The 12,954-nt window shown below is 38.8% G+C and overlaps 1 protein-coding gene across 3 annotated transcripts in view; it reads right to left on the reverse strand.

Annotated features, from left to right (window-relative positions):
* The window catches only part of ASB7 (ankyrin repeat and SOCS box containing 7), a 28,846-nt gene that overhangs the window by 11,978 nt on the left and 3,914 nt on the right, over positions 1-12,954 (reverse strand). For all 3 annotated transcript variants that reach the window (XR_001331399.2, XR_015773978.1, XM_014251360.2), the window contains exons 2-4: positions 11,242-11,340; positions 7,821-8,081; positions 820-1,425 (exon numbers count right to left, since the gene is read on the reverse strand). Coding sequence is in view for 1 of the 3 variants with exons in the window: in XM_014251360.2 (XP_014106835.1) it covers positions 820-1,425; positions 7,821-8,031 (817 nt within the window). In the remaining 2 variants the exon portion in view is untranslated. The remainder of the gene's footprint in view (positions 1-819; positions 1,426-7,820; positions 8,082-11,241; positions 11,341-12,954) is intronic.

Raw genomic sequence — 12,954 nt, forward strand, 5'->3', positions numbered from 1 at the left:
ATCATTCTAGTTGGGTCATCATTTACCAGGCCATCTTAACATGTTTGAATTGGCAAACTCTGCTAAATGCTTATCAGTAATTCCTAAATGCTTCAGGCAACACTATGATTATGAAACATTATTACAGCATTCCATGTTGAGAGAGGAAAACTTTCAGTAGATCCAGTACACCAAAAACTGGTAATCAAAAGTGATCTGAATATTAGGAGCCCAATACTTTTTCTAAATATCAGAAGTCACGATGAGTTAAAATCTCTCGTATTTCAAAGACACCAACAAAATCAAACCAAAGCTACACAGCACATGCAACCCCTTCAAGTTGCAGGAATAAACTGCGGCATTTTGTTGTCTGGTTTAGGGGAGGGAAGGAGGGAATGTGGAAGAACACAAAGCAGCCAAAGCTCTTTTCTGCCCTAGTTGTAGTGCAGATGAAAAAGCCATCAACTGCCGAGGATTTGCATGGCAGTAAAAAAGCAAAAGAAAAGACACTAAAAAACCCCTAAACAAACAACAAAACCAAACTCAAAAATCTTTTGTGCTAAGGCCAAAAATAAAACGAGATTTTACAGTTCACTCTTAAAATGAATGCTTCCCGTAAATATTTAAACAAAACTAATTTAAATGAAGTACACTTAACATTAGCACCTTTGCCGAGTAAGAGATTCCCAGTATCACAATCCCTTCAACTTCCCAGAAATTTTCTAGTGCATTTAAATAGCATCAAGGGGCAGAGAGGAAGAATTTTTTTTCTGGGGCTAAATTCAAAGAAGGCTTTTAGAGGACATTGTGTCCTGTGATTAACTTCTCTTACATACATACTTGTCACTTCTTGTAAGAAATCCAGACAGGGTCGGCTACTTCCAGAAATACTTATTGAAACAGCCAGTGGGGTCTGTCCTTCATAGTTCCTTGTGTTAGTGTCTGCTCCGTAATTATACAACATTTGTGCACAAAGCACATCATCTCTAAGAGCAGACAAGTGTAAGGGTGTCTGTCCATCTTCCAAGCGCCCCAAGTTTGTATCGGCCCCTCTCTGGAGGAACATTCGGCAGTACGAGTGATTGCTTTTGATCACAGCGTATCGTAACAGGAAACCATTCTGAATGTCGATGTTGGCATTGTGGTCCAGGAGGATTTTCACACAGCTCGACCTCTCCCGGATAATGGCCAGCTGGAGTGGTGTAGTACCTTTATCACTGAGCGGATCAACCTCAGCCTTGAACTCCAGGAGGAGCCTGACAAAGGAGTCTCTGCCGTAGTGAGCAGCGACGTGCAGGGGAGTCCAGCCGTCGTTGCTCTTGGCGTTAATAATGTCACTTCTGTAGTCAGATTCCAGCATCAGGCGTGCAATCCTCGCCCGGCCATGCATGGCTGCGTAATGCAGAGCGGTGAAGCCTCCAATTAAGTCCTTAACTGTGGGATCAGCTGAAGTTAAAATAAAATTTAAAAAATAATTAAAAGGTGTTACGGTAATCTGGTGCTGAAAAAAATATTAAAAAACAATTCAAACGGTAATTGCTAGTCTTTCCAGGCACAGCATGACAGGATTTTTTGTACTTCAAGCTAATTCTTGCTTTCATGAACATGCTATTTTTAAGACAAAGTTAAAATTGTATTTAAGAACGAGTTACAAAAAAAAATATTTTTCTTTCACATACATATGTTTCCATTTGACAAATACTTTTCCACATCTTCCTAGCACTCTTAGGAATTAATTACTAATTACTCAAATCTCTCTGTCCATCCAGTTTTCCCCCAGCTCTACAATATTACATTTCTTTCTCAATGTTCAACTTTTTATTTTCCCTTGTGTTGCTTCTTGGTCTTAAAAAGAAGCATGTGTAGAAACATCTGCTGACCCAAATTGCGGATGTTTTGTGGTCTGGCAGCATTGTATTGTTTTTAGGGTGTAATACTGTATTAGGTAAAATGTTTCTCTGTGGTCTGCAGGATTTCCAAAGCATGTAGGATATAAGTTATTTTAGATTATCTTGATAAAGTCTCTTTTCATACATGATGTATCTGTTCTGAATTTATAGTTTCACAAAAATTGAACATAAAAACCCACTTCTTAAAGGAGTCAGATAAACTGTTAGTGCAGAGTACAGGTAATTACAGATTTATTTCCCCTTCACACAGCACAAACACTCAGACTGGTTTATTAATTTAAAAATTAAAATAATCCAACCAATTTGCCTAATTTCCTCAGGACACCCAGACTTGTATAGCAAATGACTAATTAATTACCCAAGGCAAAGTGCCATTTCTCAGCTAGAGAACAAGCCAAAGCTGTGAGGTTTCTCCTTCCACCACCCATGGGTGCTGCTGTTGGACACTAAAAGGTACAAAGTACAGTGTGGAAATTTGAATGCTTTCCCAAACAATGCTAGATACCATCTTCACCACAAGACCTGCTCTAAGTTAAGTTCAAAATACAACATTAATTGCAGGCTACCCTAGACTGAGCACAGCCGAACTCCCAAAGGTACAAGCACAAAACAGGAATGAGCTTCCCAACCCACTGTGCTCATATCCAAATAGCACCAAGACAGATATTAAACCAAAATGAAAAGACTGGAAGGAAGGAGTAGAGAATACAGCTGCAAAAATGATCCAGCAACTTTAAGGATATTTCTAAATGGAAAGAGAAGATGGAGAGGAAGGAAACAAACTAACTAACATAAAAAATTCCAACATACAAATGAATGCAGCCTGGCCACACAGAGAAATAAGTTTTGAGATCTACCTCTAGTGCACAGAATAGGAATAAACATAGAAATAAGGCATATATTAAGGAAAGTTAAGTTCCTTGCTAGTGACAGCTTTCCTCATCTCTTTTGAAAAGCAGAAGTTTCAGTGCTTTGAAAAGTCACACTAACCTGAGCTAAAGGAAAGAACGAAGCACCCACAGCCCAGCAGGAAAATGCAGCCAGTGACTGAAGAGGTGTTCCTAACCTGCACTGTGATCATGTCCAAAATGCAGCAAAGAATCAGCACAACCCACACAAAGATAGTATTTCAAAGTGATGCTGCTCCCAGGGTCTCTTTCTTCACACTGCTCAGACTATCATACATTGACTTCTGAGTGGTGATAAATAAAGTGGGTAAGAGGCATGAAAACAGGCAGAGGGATGATACAATCTGAAGGGCAGAATTGGGGAGGAAGATGGATATAATGGGAAGGAGACAGCAGCAGGCAGAGTCTTTCTCCACCAAAAAAGAGAAAGAAATTATTTTTGAAAGAAATAATGTTGGAGCTCTCTCTCCCATACCACATAAAGCATGGAAGGCATCATTTCTACCCCCAGATGAGGTGCAGGTCACTGCCACAAGCAGTTTAATCAATGCCATTTCCAAATTCAAAAAATTCCAAAAGCAGATATGGCCCAACTTTTATATGTGCACCTATATGCACTTTTATACTGGTTGTAATCCAAACCAAACAATTTCCTGGCAACATAAGGATGCCCCTTCCCTATAGTTTTAAGCACCTTTCTATACCTTCCTTATTCCCAAAATGTCATTGCTTTTGACCACTAAAGTGAACCAAAAAATTACTAAATCATGTAAGAGAAGTTTCTTAAGAAGGATAGGAAAAAAAGCCTCACAGTTGGGCAACCAAGCAACACAAACAACCAACCTTTCCATAACAAACCCCCTAGGAAAACCTCGTGAAAAATATACTGTAATTCCCATTAAGATTATGGATTTCTAGTGAGCCAACAGTCTGCCTCTGGATTAGAGAAACTATTTTAACAGGATTGAAACCTCTTTTGCTATTCCATCAATGTCCTGCTGCCACCTCCTGGAAAACTTCCGTACTTCACAAGGGCTTTTAGCAGAGGCTGGACCTGCAGGAAGTTGCAAACAAATTCCATCCACTCAGTCCCTGTGGTAGTAAAAGTAACACCCCAAAGTTCATGGTGCCTAAATAAATTGTGCTGCTGTGGGGGCTTTGTCTGTCTGTGTTTTTTTAAAAGATTCAGTATTGGTACCATGTTGTAAAGTAACTCTCTCCTCCTGGAACATGAGCAAGGTAAAAATTAATTTGGAATGACTCTCAGATTACCTTTTAGAATCTTCAGAGGGGTAAAAACTACTTGTCAATTTTAGCTAGAAAGGGATCCAGCCAGCACTTGTATTTAAGAACGAGTTACAGAAGAACAAGGTCCTCTATCTCATCTCCATCCTGTCAAACAGTTTGCTCATTCCAAGCTTCCCATTAATATGGGGAGAGCAGAATGTAGAAACATGAACAACTGCATTTGGTCACTTCTAATGTTCTTAAATATAAAGCAGAATATAATGGCAGAAACCTTGAAGAGCTTATCAAGGGTACCAATTACTGCAATCAAGCTCAGTGAGATGGAAAATTTGTAGCATTGAATGATATTGAGATTATTTTATTTCATGTGAAAGTTGGGCACCTAAGCTAGTTATTTAAAGTCCACTGTTAATAAAATTCTTTCTAATACTGTAATCTAGAGGATATATAGATTCATAAATAGAAGACTCATATTTCAGAGTTTCAATTTACAGCTCAGTGGGACAGTTTTCCTTTTTCCTTGACACCTTCCTTAGGTCACTCTATCACAGTAACTTGGGAAGCCAAGAAAGCAATGCTTAAGCAATGCTTCTGGCTTCATTGAGTACTTCTATTATTTCAAGCTTATTTCCCTCAGCTAGGGCTTAAACCTAACCACAAGGTTTAGAAGCGTGGCTACATGCGGCTTCTGTTTCAAATTTCCTAAGATAACACTGATACAGAAGATGTCCAGGAGAGCATTACTGTTCAGAGACAGAAATGCTTTAGGAGCTTAGGGGGAGTGAGCCTCTGGCATTCTCTAGATCCTCCCAGATTCTGCTTGACCTTACTAAAATTTAGATACCTTGAAGCCAAGACTAAAAATAAATAAATACAGCTGCTTGGCTACTTTCTCTTACTATTTCATTTCTAGGAGCTTTAGTGAATTATTTCTTCATTTGGAGTAACCAGAAATTGCTCTATTAATACTGAGAAGGTATCACCAATGGACAGCTAACTAGACACTTTCAAGATTTTAACTTGTTGTAACATTAATAGTGATGATTTTAAATTAATAAAACATATTTCTTGGCCAGTGTTGGATTGTCTGTCTCTATACATCATATTAAAAATTTACAAAGTACGCTAAAGGAAAAAAAGGCTTGTTACACAAAAATCCGAGATTATTAAAAACTACACTCCCTGTTTTGGTGTTGCTTTGTGACTCCAGGTCATTTTTATGGATGGGTAGAGATGGCTTCACAGAATCTTTACTTCAATAAAATCAGAAATCAGACAAATGCACTAAGAAAGTCAAATTCACTATTTCTTATGAAAACTAAGTTTCTCCATGGTTATGATGAACTTCTGCATTTCACCACTTGCTAGGTAATATTTGTTATCTGACCTATCCCCTCTGTATGTAGTTGGTATTTCTGCTGGCTTCATCCTTTAGCCTGGACTGTTTTTTCTGCATTTTCCCCATCTATGTGTGCTCCTTCCTCAGCAGATAATAAAAAGCTTCCTGCTGTTCCACCACCTCCACTCAAATCAGCCAATCTGCATGCACAACACTGTCCTCTGGCTCTTTTCTTTGCTGGTGAGCAATGATGGAAGAGAAAAAGCAAAAGCAGGAGGCGGACAGGTCATGACTCCCATAAGAATCTACTGCTTATTTCCAGGTCAGTGACCAGATTCCTTCTCAGCCTTTATTAGCCCAACTCACCCTCCATCCCACTAGCAGGCTATGCTGGGAGCCTTCCAGCATGTCAGATCTGAGACACAGCACTCTACCCTCAGCAACAGCCCACTGTGGTTTTCCCAGTCCTATTTTCCCCATGAAGATATTCCCAGCTCTGCTAAGCTCCATCATCCCTCGAGATAGCCACAACCACCACCAACCACCCCTTCTTTCCCATCCCAATTCCCTCTTTCCCCCAGAACTCCACAGGCTCCCTATCACTGTCAATTTATTACCAATATGTAGTTCAATACTCTCTATTTTACCATAAGATTCAAAACAGAAAAGGACTCTTTCCTTCACCCCAGTACCTTTGTTTTTGTTCCACAGCGATTAAGCACCAGCAGCTAAAAAAAAAATCCACTCCAGAAGGAGAAAAGCAGAGACCACGTGAAGAAAGGTAGACACAAACCTCTCCCTAATGAGGGTGGCATGATTAACTCAGCTTGTAAGAGTCAACTCACTCACTGCTTAATAACTCATTTGTGACATTATTATGTGATAAATACTCATTATTTTTATGCCTCTGTTTTGAGGGAAAACGAGGCAATGCACCAGGCAGTGCCAATTTTCGGGAGCGAGGCTCAGCTGCAGGGAAGCTGCTGTGGATGACTAAACCTCACACTATTTGTTACTCAACTTTCTCATCCCGGTGATTCAACTCTAAGCTGCCTCAGGACAAAGGTGTTTCGTTACAGGCAGTTTTCATGAGGCATCACATTCAGCTGGTACTTTGTATGGGAAAGAGTAACAACAAAAATAAAAACAAACCACTGCATCAGCAGCTATGTAATATGAAAATACATAGGAATACAGAAGGGATTTGGGGTTTTTTATCATCTTTAAACTTACAGATACAAAGTTAAAAGCAGTGTATGTGACTTAAAGCCTTAAACTTTTGAACTGTCAAACTGAGAGCTCGAGATTATCCACAGATATTACTTTTAAAAAGTAGAATTTGAAGTTATATATTAGTAGCTTTTTTCCCCCTTCCAAGAAGGCCATGAGGATTTGCCCTTTTTATATGGTTACAATCTGTAGTAGGTGCATCCACAGAGTCCAATTGCACAGGCTGTATTTCACCACTGCTCTTAAGGAACAAATCGGTGATTCTGCCACTACCACAGCCTGTTAATGCCACTCCACTTTCAGGATGATCCATACAGCTGGCAAACCCAGTGACAGACACAAGGGGTCCATATGGCTCAGATACACAAAGCATCAGAAAGATCATTTCAGTTTCCTTGGGATTGAAAACCTCATAATTCATTTGGCAAGTATAGTGCTAGAATAGAGGATGCTGTTCTTTAAGAGCACTGATCAGAACGTGGAGAACATCTACTGATTTCCCTTCCAGTACCACTTTAATATATTAGGATGATCCCTTTCTAAACCTTCAGACGGCCTTGGAAGATGATAACGCAATGAGAAATTCTGACTGTACCACCTGAGGGATAATAATCATCACCCACATGATTATCAAATCAACAAAATTCAGTCAGTTCTTGAAATAAAGCTTCATCATGGCTGGATGCAGGAGAGCTGTAAACTCACCTGGATTAGCTGACACTAAAGTCCTTGCACTTTGTTTTCATAAAGTTTAACAGATTCTGTTAAACCCTATATTAAACTTAGTCTTTAATGCAACTGGTTAACTTGCTTTAGAATTCTGAAACAAACTTCCCTAGGATTTCAATTCAAGGATCTGCTTTCCTCTAATAACACCCCTAACAGAGAAGAAAAGCCTGTAGTGAGTGCTGTGAGTGCATTTCATTTTATAATGAGTCCTTCTGCCCTATTTTCATAATGCTTATTCATTCCTTGAACAATTCCTAGGCAGTGCTGGGAGAAAAAAAGTTAAGATATAAAGCTAATCTATGATGTCATTCAGAGAGTATGCATCAGAAATAAACAGAGATTAAGAACAAAAGAATAAAAAACAATTACGAAAGATAACCAGAAGTATTTTGATATCTAATTAGTGCTGGAAAGCCCTGCAGTGGAAATCAGTATAGAAAGGTGTCAGATAAAGATTTTTCTCTGTAGGCAACTCACCTCCATGCTCCAGAAAAACACGGACACATCTCTCCTTGCCTCTTGCTGCAGAGAAATGAAGCAAAGTCCAGCCGTTGGCATCCCGACCGTTTGGAGAATATCCTTGCTCCAGCATCTTGCGCACGGTGTGAACATCGCCGGCAGCCACAGCAGCCTGGATCTGCAACTCTTCCTGTAGCTCAGGGTTCCTCCTGCAGTGGTGGTGTAACATCCTAGCTGAGTCTGGCCTTTACAGGAGCCTCATGAGCTCACACGAGTCACCTTCAATCAATGGGAAACAGGAATAAATTAGGACTGGGATCAAAAATGGGATGTAGGAAAATGTAGGAAAAGAAGGATTAATGAAATGCGATGATAAGACTTCTCTGTATGCCAAGAAAAGTGATGTTACAAAGAGGATAAACCCCAAATGATCTCACTGTTATTAGCAAAATCATAGTATATGGTGACATCACCGAACTGCAAAAGAAAAAAACGCTCACACATTATAAATAGTAAATGTTTTCTTCAGAAATGACAGCATCAAACAGCAGTTCACAATTAAAGTACCTGAGCAATGAGCAAACTGAAAAATCTCCAGAACCCACCACTCATTTCAAAATCACACTGTGGTTAATATCACTACCTCCAGAGACACTGGTTAAATGGATTATCCAAACTATGGAATGGATGATCCAAGCTGTTACAGGAAGCACCACTGCACTGATACTACAGTGAACTACTACTACTGAACTACAATACTCTTTTATTTTTCTAGAAATGCACCCCTTGCAAGCTTCAGTGGAAATATCTTACCAATAGAATCCTGTGACCTACTGCATGTGAGTATTAGTAACACTAATGTTCAAACTGAAAACTTTAATTATCTTTTTTCCTTTTTTACTTTTTTTTTTTTTTTTTTTAATTAAGAGTCTACTCTTTGTGTTCTGGCTTGAGCACTTCTTAATTAGTACACAGAGGCTGCAAACAACTCCTACATTCCAAAAATCAAATACAGGGATAATAATATATGAGACCTGAAAATACATTGAAGTGCACTTACAGTAGTCCTGTCAAACACCACGAGAACATACATCAGAATAATTCAATTTATAATTACCTTGATAGAGTATATGAGAGCTGGGCCAAAAGGGTATCTAAAATAGCCACTGTAAAAGAGCCTAGAAATAAGCACAAACTGGGAAAGGGAGAAGTACTGTGTACTCCATGCTGTTTGAAAAATACCATCTGCAGTTCTACTCGGGGGCAAGAAAATGAACAGGTATTTAGGGATTTCTCCCCAGTACACAAAGTTAAATGATTGCATTTTCACATACATTATGTATTATATCCCATAGTCCTAAAATGGAATATCAGAAGAAAGAGTAAAAGCAGGGTATGAATAAGGTAATGTTGAGCAATAGGAACCTCAGAAAATATTCAAACATGGATGGATATTAACACAGACCTAGAAGATTAAAAATAGGAATGTATTTAAACTCTTGCAAAGTTAATCAAGATTAAAGTACAAAGAAAAATTCTAATGATGAAAATGAATTTTAAGCAAAACTTGAAATTTACAGTAATTTTTTGGTTTATTAGGATGTCAACACACAGCATCACCTAAACCTTCATTTAGGCATGACACGGGTTTTCAGATCCTCGTGATCCATAGGTCATTCAAAAGACACTGCAATCAACTCTCAATATCCCACTGGACACCTGTTTTTCTGTGATCCAGATATACCCACAGTCAAGAGAAAAGTGAAAACGTCAATCACTGCCAACTTTGCAGACAAAGGCACAGTGTGTATTTGCTCTTCTACAGCCTCCTCGTGCCCATGGCAAAGAAGTTATTTATCTGCTTTTTGGAGATATATAAACTCATAATTAACAGGTGCTCCAGTGACCCTACTTACCCTGCAAATATGGAAATTACACACAGCAAATGCCTGCCTTTGACATTTATAAATGCTTCAGCTTACCATGTATGGCAACAATCACTACTTCAGCATAGGGTTATTAAAGAAGACTTTTTAGCTCCATATGTTATACATGGCTTAGAAACTGGCTTTGTTTTGTTTCATAGTGTGAACTTCATTATCTGAGACTGGGAGGAAAGGGGATTTACAAAGCAGCAACTGCCAACTTGACTTTTGCAGCATATTCCAAAAATCAGACTTGGTTAATCTGATACAATGAAAGTATTTCTATTGACTCTAATAAGCTTTTGCTAAGCTCTTTTCTAAACTCCAATTAGCACTTCAGAACATGCTCACCCATAAGACAGCAAGCTTGACTTCATTCTGCATCACACCACTAACAGCACTGGTAATGAAATTCCAGCTGCAAGAGTAAGATCTACCTTTGGATTTGCAGGAGAAAACTGACAGTAGACTCTAACTGATGATGAGTCATGCAAAACCCTTAAAAAATAGTAATTCAGACTCTGTCCCTTTTAGCCCTAGCTTCTGAATACCTACAAAAATTTCATGTCTTAATTTAAGACATGAAAACTTTTTTTTCAAACTGAGAATATCTGATCCAAACTTAATGTAAACAAACTTTATGATGCCATTTTTATAGTCCTCTCTTGTAAAGGACCAATACTTGCAAGCCCTCACATGGTCCTGAAAACTAAGGTCAGGCTAGCTGCTCAAAATGCTACAGAAAGAGATGGGCCTAAAAAGATGAAGTGAAATGGGATTTCTCATCTGAAGGGCCAGCAGTATTCCCCCTATAACTCTCTGTGAAGACAGTTGGTTGAGGAAAAGCAGAGCTCTCTCTCTCACACTTCTCAGCTGGTGGGTATATTTGTAATGCAGCATTATAAAAAATTGGCATTGGCTCCATATGTTGCATGTGACTAGCAGAGCTTATTCAAATTAGCTGGTACTAAAGTACATAAGTACTAAAACATACAAAGCAGAAGACAAAGTCAGGCAGCTCCTTTTATCACTTGCACAGTTTCTGTAAATATCCACTCTTCCATCTCACCCCTATGGCAAGCAATGAAATTCAAATGACAAGAATACTTAACCATAACATTAAAGGTTTCAGGATAGTTTTAGGTACACACCAGCTTTGAAAACATTTTTACTTCTGCTCCATAGATCATTTAAAACTCCTGCTTGCAAAGCCCCATTTAAGACATCAATCTTTAGAGAAGAGGAGGACTACTGGAAGTAGCCCTTTGGCATTTAATATTTAATGTTTTGCAACTGTAATCAATCTCATTCAGAACTCAGCATGCATTTGGGTTGTTACATATTGGCTTTCTGCATGGAAGTAAAAAAATGAAAGGAAGCACAGGGGGGAAAAATATACCTATATATTCTTGGTTAAAATGATTTTATAGTGCCGTGAAAATGGAGGACAATAACAGTTACTTAATTGATTTTGCAAGTACAACAGGATAAAACTCAATGTGGTCCTGAATTACCTTATGAGAGGTTGTTACTCTCTGATGGATGTCCCACTCTTCATTGTCTTCACTGTTCATAATCTTCTGTGCCCATGTGTGTGAAACAACCTGCTACCCCTTAAAAAAAAAAAAAGGATTTCTTGTTAGTTGTAAAGAATAAAAGTGAGAGGTTTACTTACTTTCTTCTTGTGTGAGAATGCTACATTTTAATGCAGCTATGTCAGAGAAGACCCAAAGTGTGTTTTCCATCGTTATCAAAGAGTCTTCCAGAGGTTGGGTTGGGCAGAGTTTGCTTCTGCCATATGAGCAAAAGGCTACAGAGAATATTTTATGGAAGACAAGAGAAATGATGGAGGTGCTTCCTCTCGAGTAAACCTTGAAGAAATGGTCTACACCCCTCTCTAATAATTATGTGTATCTGCTCCTCCTGCATAGAACAAGAATGGATGCAAAGGTCACAGTAGGTATTTCTGCCTCACTCCTCAACATCTCCCTGTGGGAGTCAGATGCCAGGAAAAACATTCAGGATCCATTTAGTTCTTCCCAAACTACTTTTGCGGGGTTTTTATTTGTTTGTGGGGTTTCTTTAATTGTTGTTTTTGTATGGGGTTTGGGTTGGTTGTTTTTTTTTAAATCTCCATCCCATCTCAGCTTCCCTAAGAATAAAACCTGAGCCCATAGAGCACTGAGTTCTGTCCTTCAGCTGGATTTGCAGAGCCACCAGCCTGTCTCCTCTCCCTCGTGTGGCAGCTCAAGCTGACACATGCTGTGTTTCACAAACAGGTAAAGCCACCTCTACAATACAAGAAAACCACCAGCTCAAAAATCTTCACCCTTTTCTTCATGTAGAAAAACTATCATTTTAGAATCAAGGTTTACCAAATGCCAGTTACAACCCCTGTGCAGATTCCTCCTTCAGACTAACCCCTCCTTATTCCCCCTGTCACCGGCAGTTAATGGGATCAGTCCCAGACCATTTCTCCTGTACTCATCACTGTTATTTCACTAATTCTTTGTATACCTTTATCTGACCTTTCATTTCCTTTGGTTGCAAACTTTTAGTGAAAGGCCCCCTTATCTCATCTGAGCACGGCAATAATATAATAAACAATAAAACCATTAAATACTTAATTGTACAGCTGATCACACAAACCCAACTGTGACTCGTTTCTTCTGCTAACGAGTTGCACCAGAACAGTTCCATGAACGACGCAGCTCTTAGATTAAGTTGAAATTTCTGCCACTTAATGCAACATAAAATCATGCTTTCACATTGATAGCTCAAAAAGGAGGATGAAAAAAAAGCCCTCTTCATCCCTCTTATGCACATTTTCCAAGAGCTTTGCTTCCCAAGATAAAGCATACAAGGTCTTCAGATATGCTTACAGCCCTGCACAAAACTGCACTGCCATGACCTAATTTGATCACATTTCTAGCCTTGTTTTTTTGCATAGATGATCAGTCGTTCACCTTTTTTTTAAAATTTTTGCATGATTTTCACTTTAAAACCCACACATTTTTTATTAGCTGATGCAAATTAGAATTGCACTGACTTCACAGACTACAGACAAGGTAACAGATTGCTCCACTAAAAAAGTAACAAGCTTTTTCCCCCCAAAGGAAAATTAGCTGCATATGGCAAGAGTAAGATCTGCAACTTTAATAAAAATAAGTCATATTTAGTGAGAGTAAAGCTCCCTCACTCAATGACTTAACAAAGTTTGATTAAAA

The sequence above is a fragment of the Pseudopodoces humilis genome, chromosome 16 (genome assembly GCF_049639895.1).
Source record: "Pseudopodoces humilis isolate 2021_Gansu_Grassland_sample_001 chromosome 16, ASM4963989v1, whole genome shotgun sequence".
Taxonomy (NCBI): Eukaryota; Metazoa; Chordata; class Aves; order Passeriformes; family Paridae; genus Pseudopodoces; species Pseudopodoces humilis.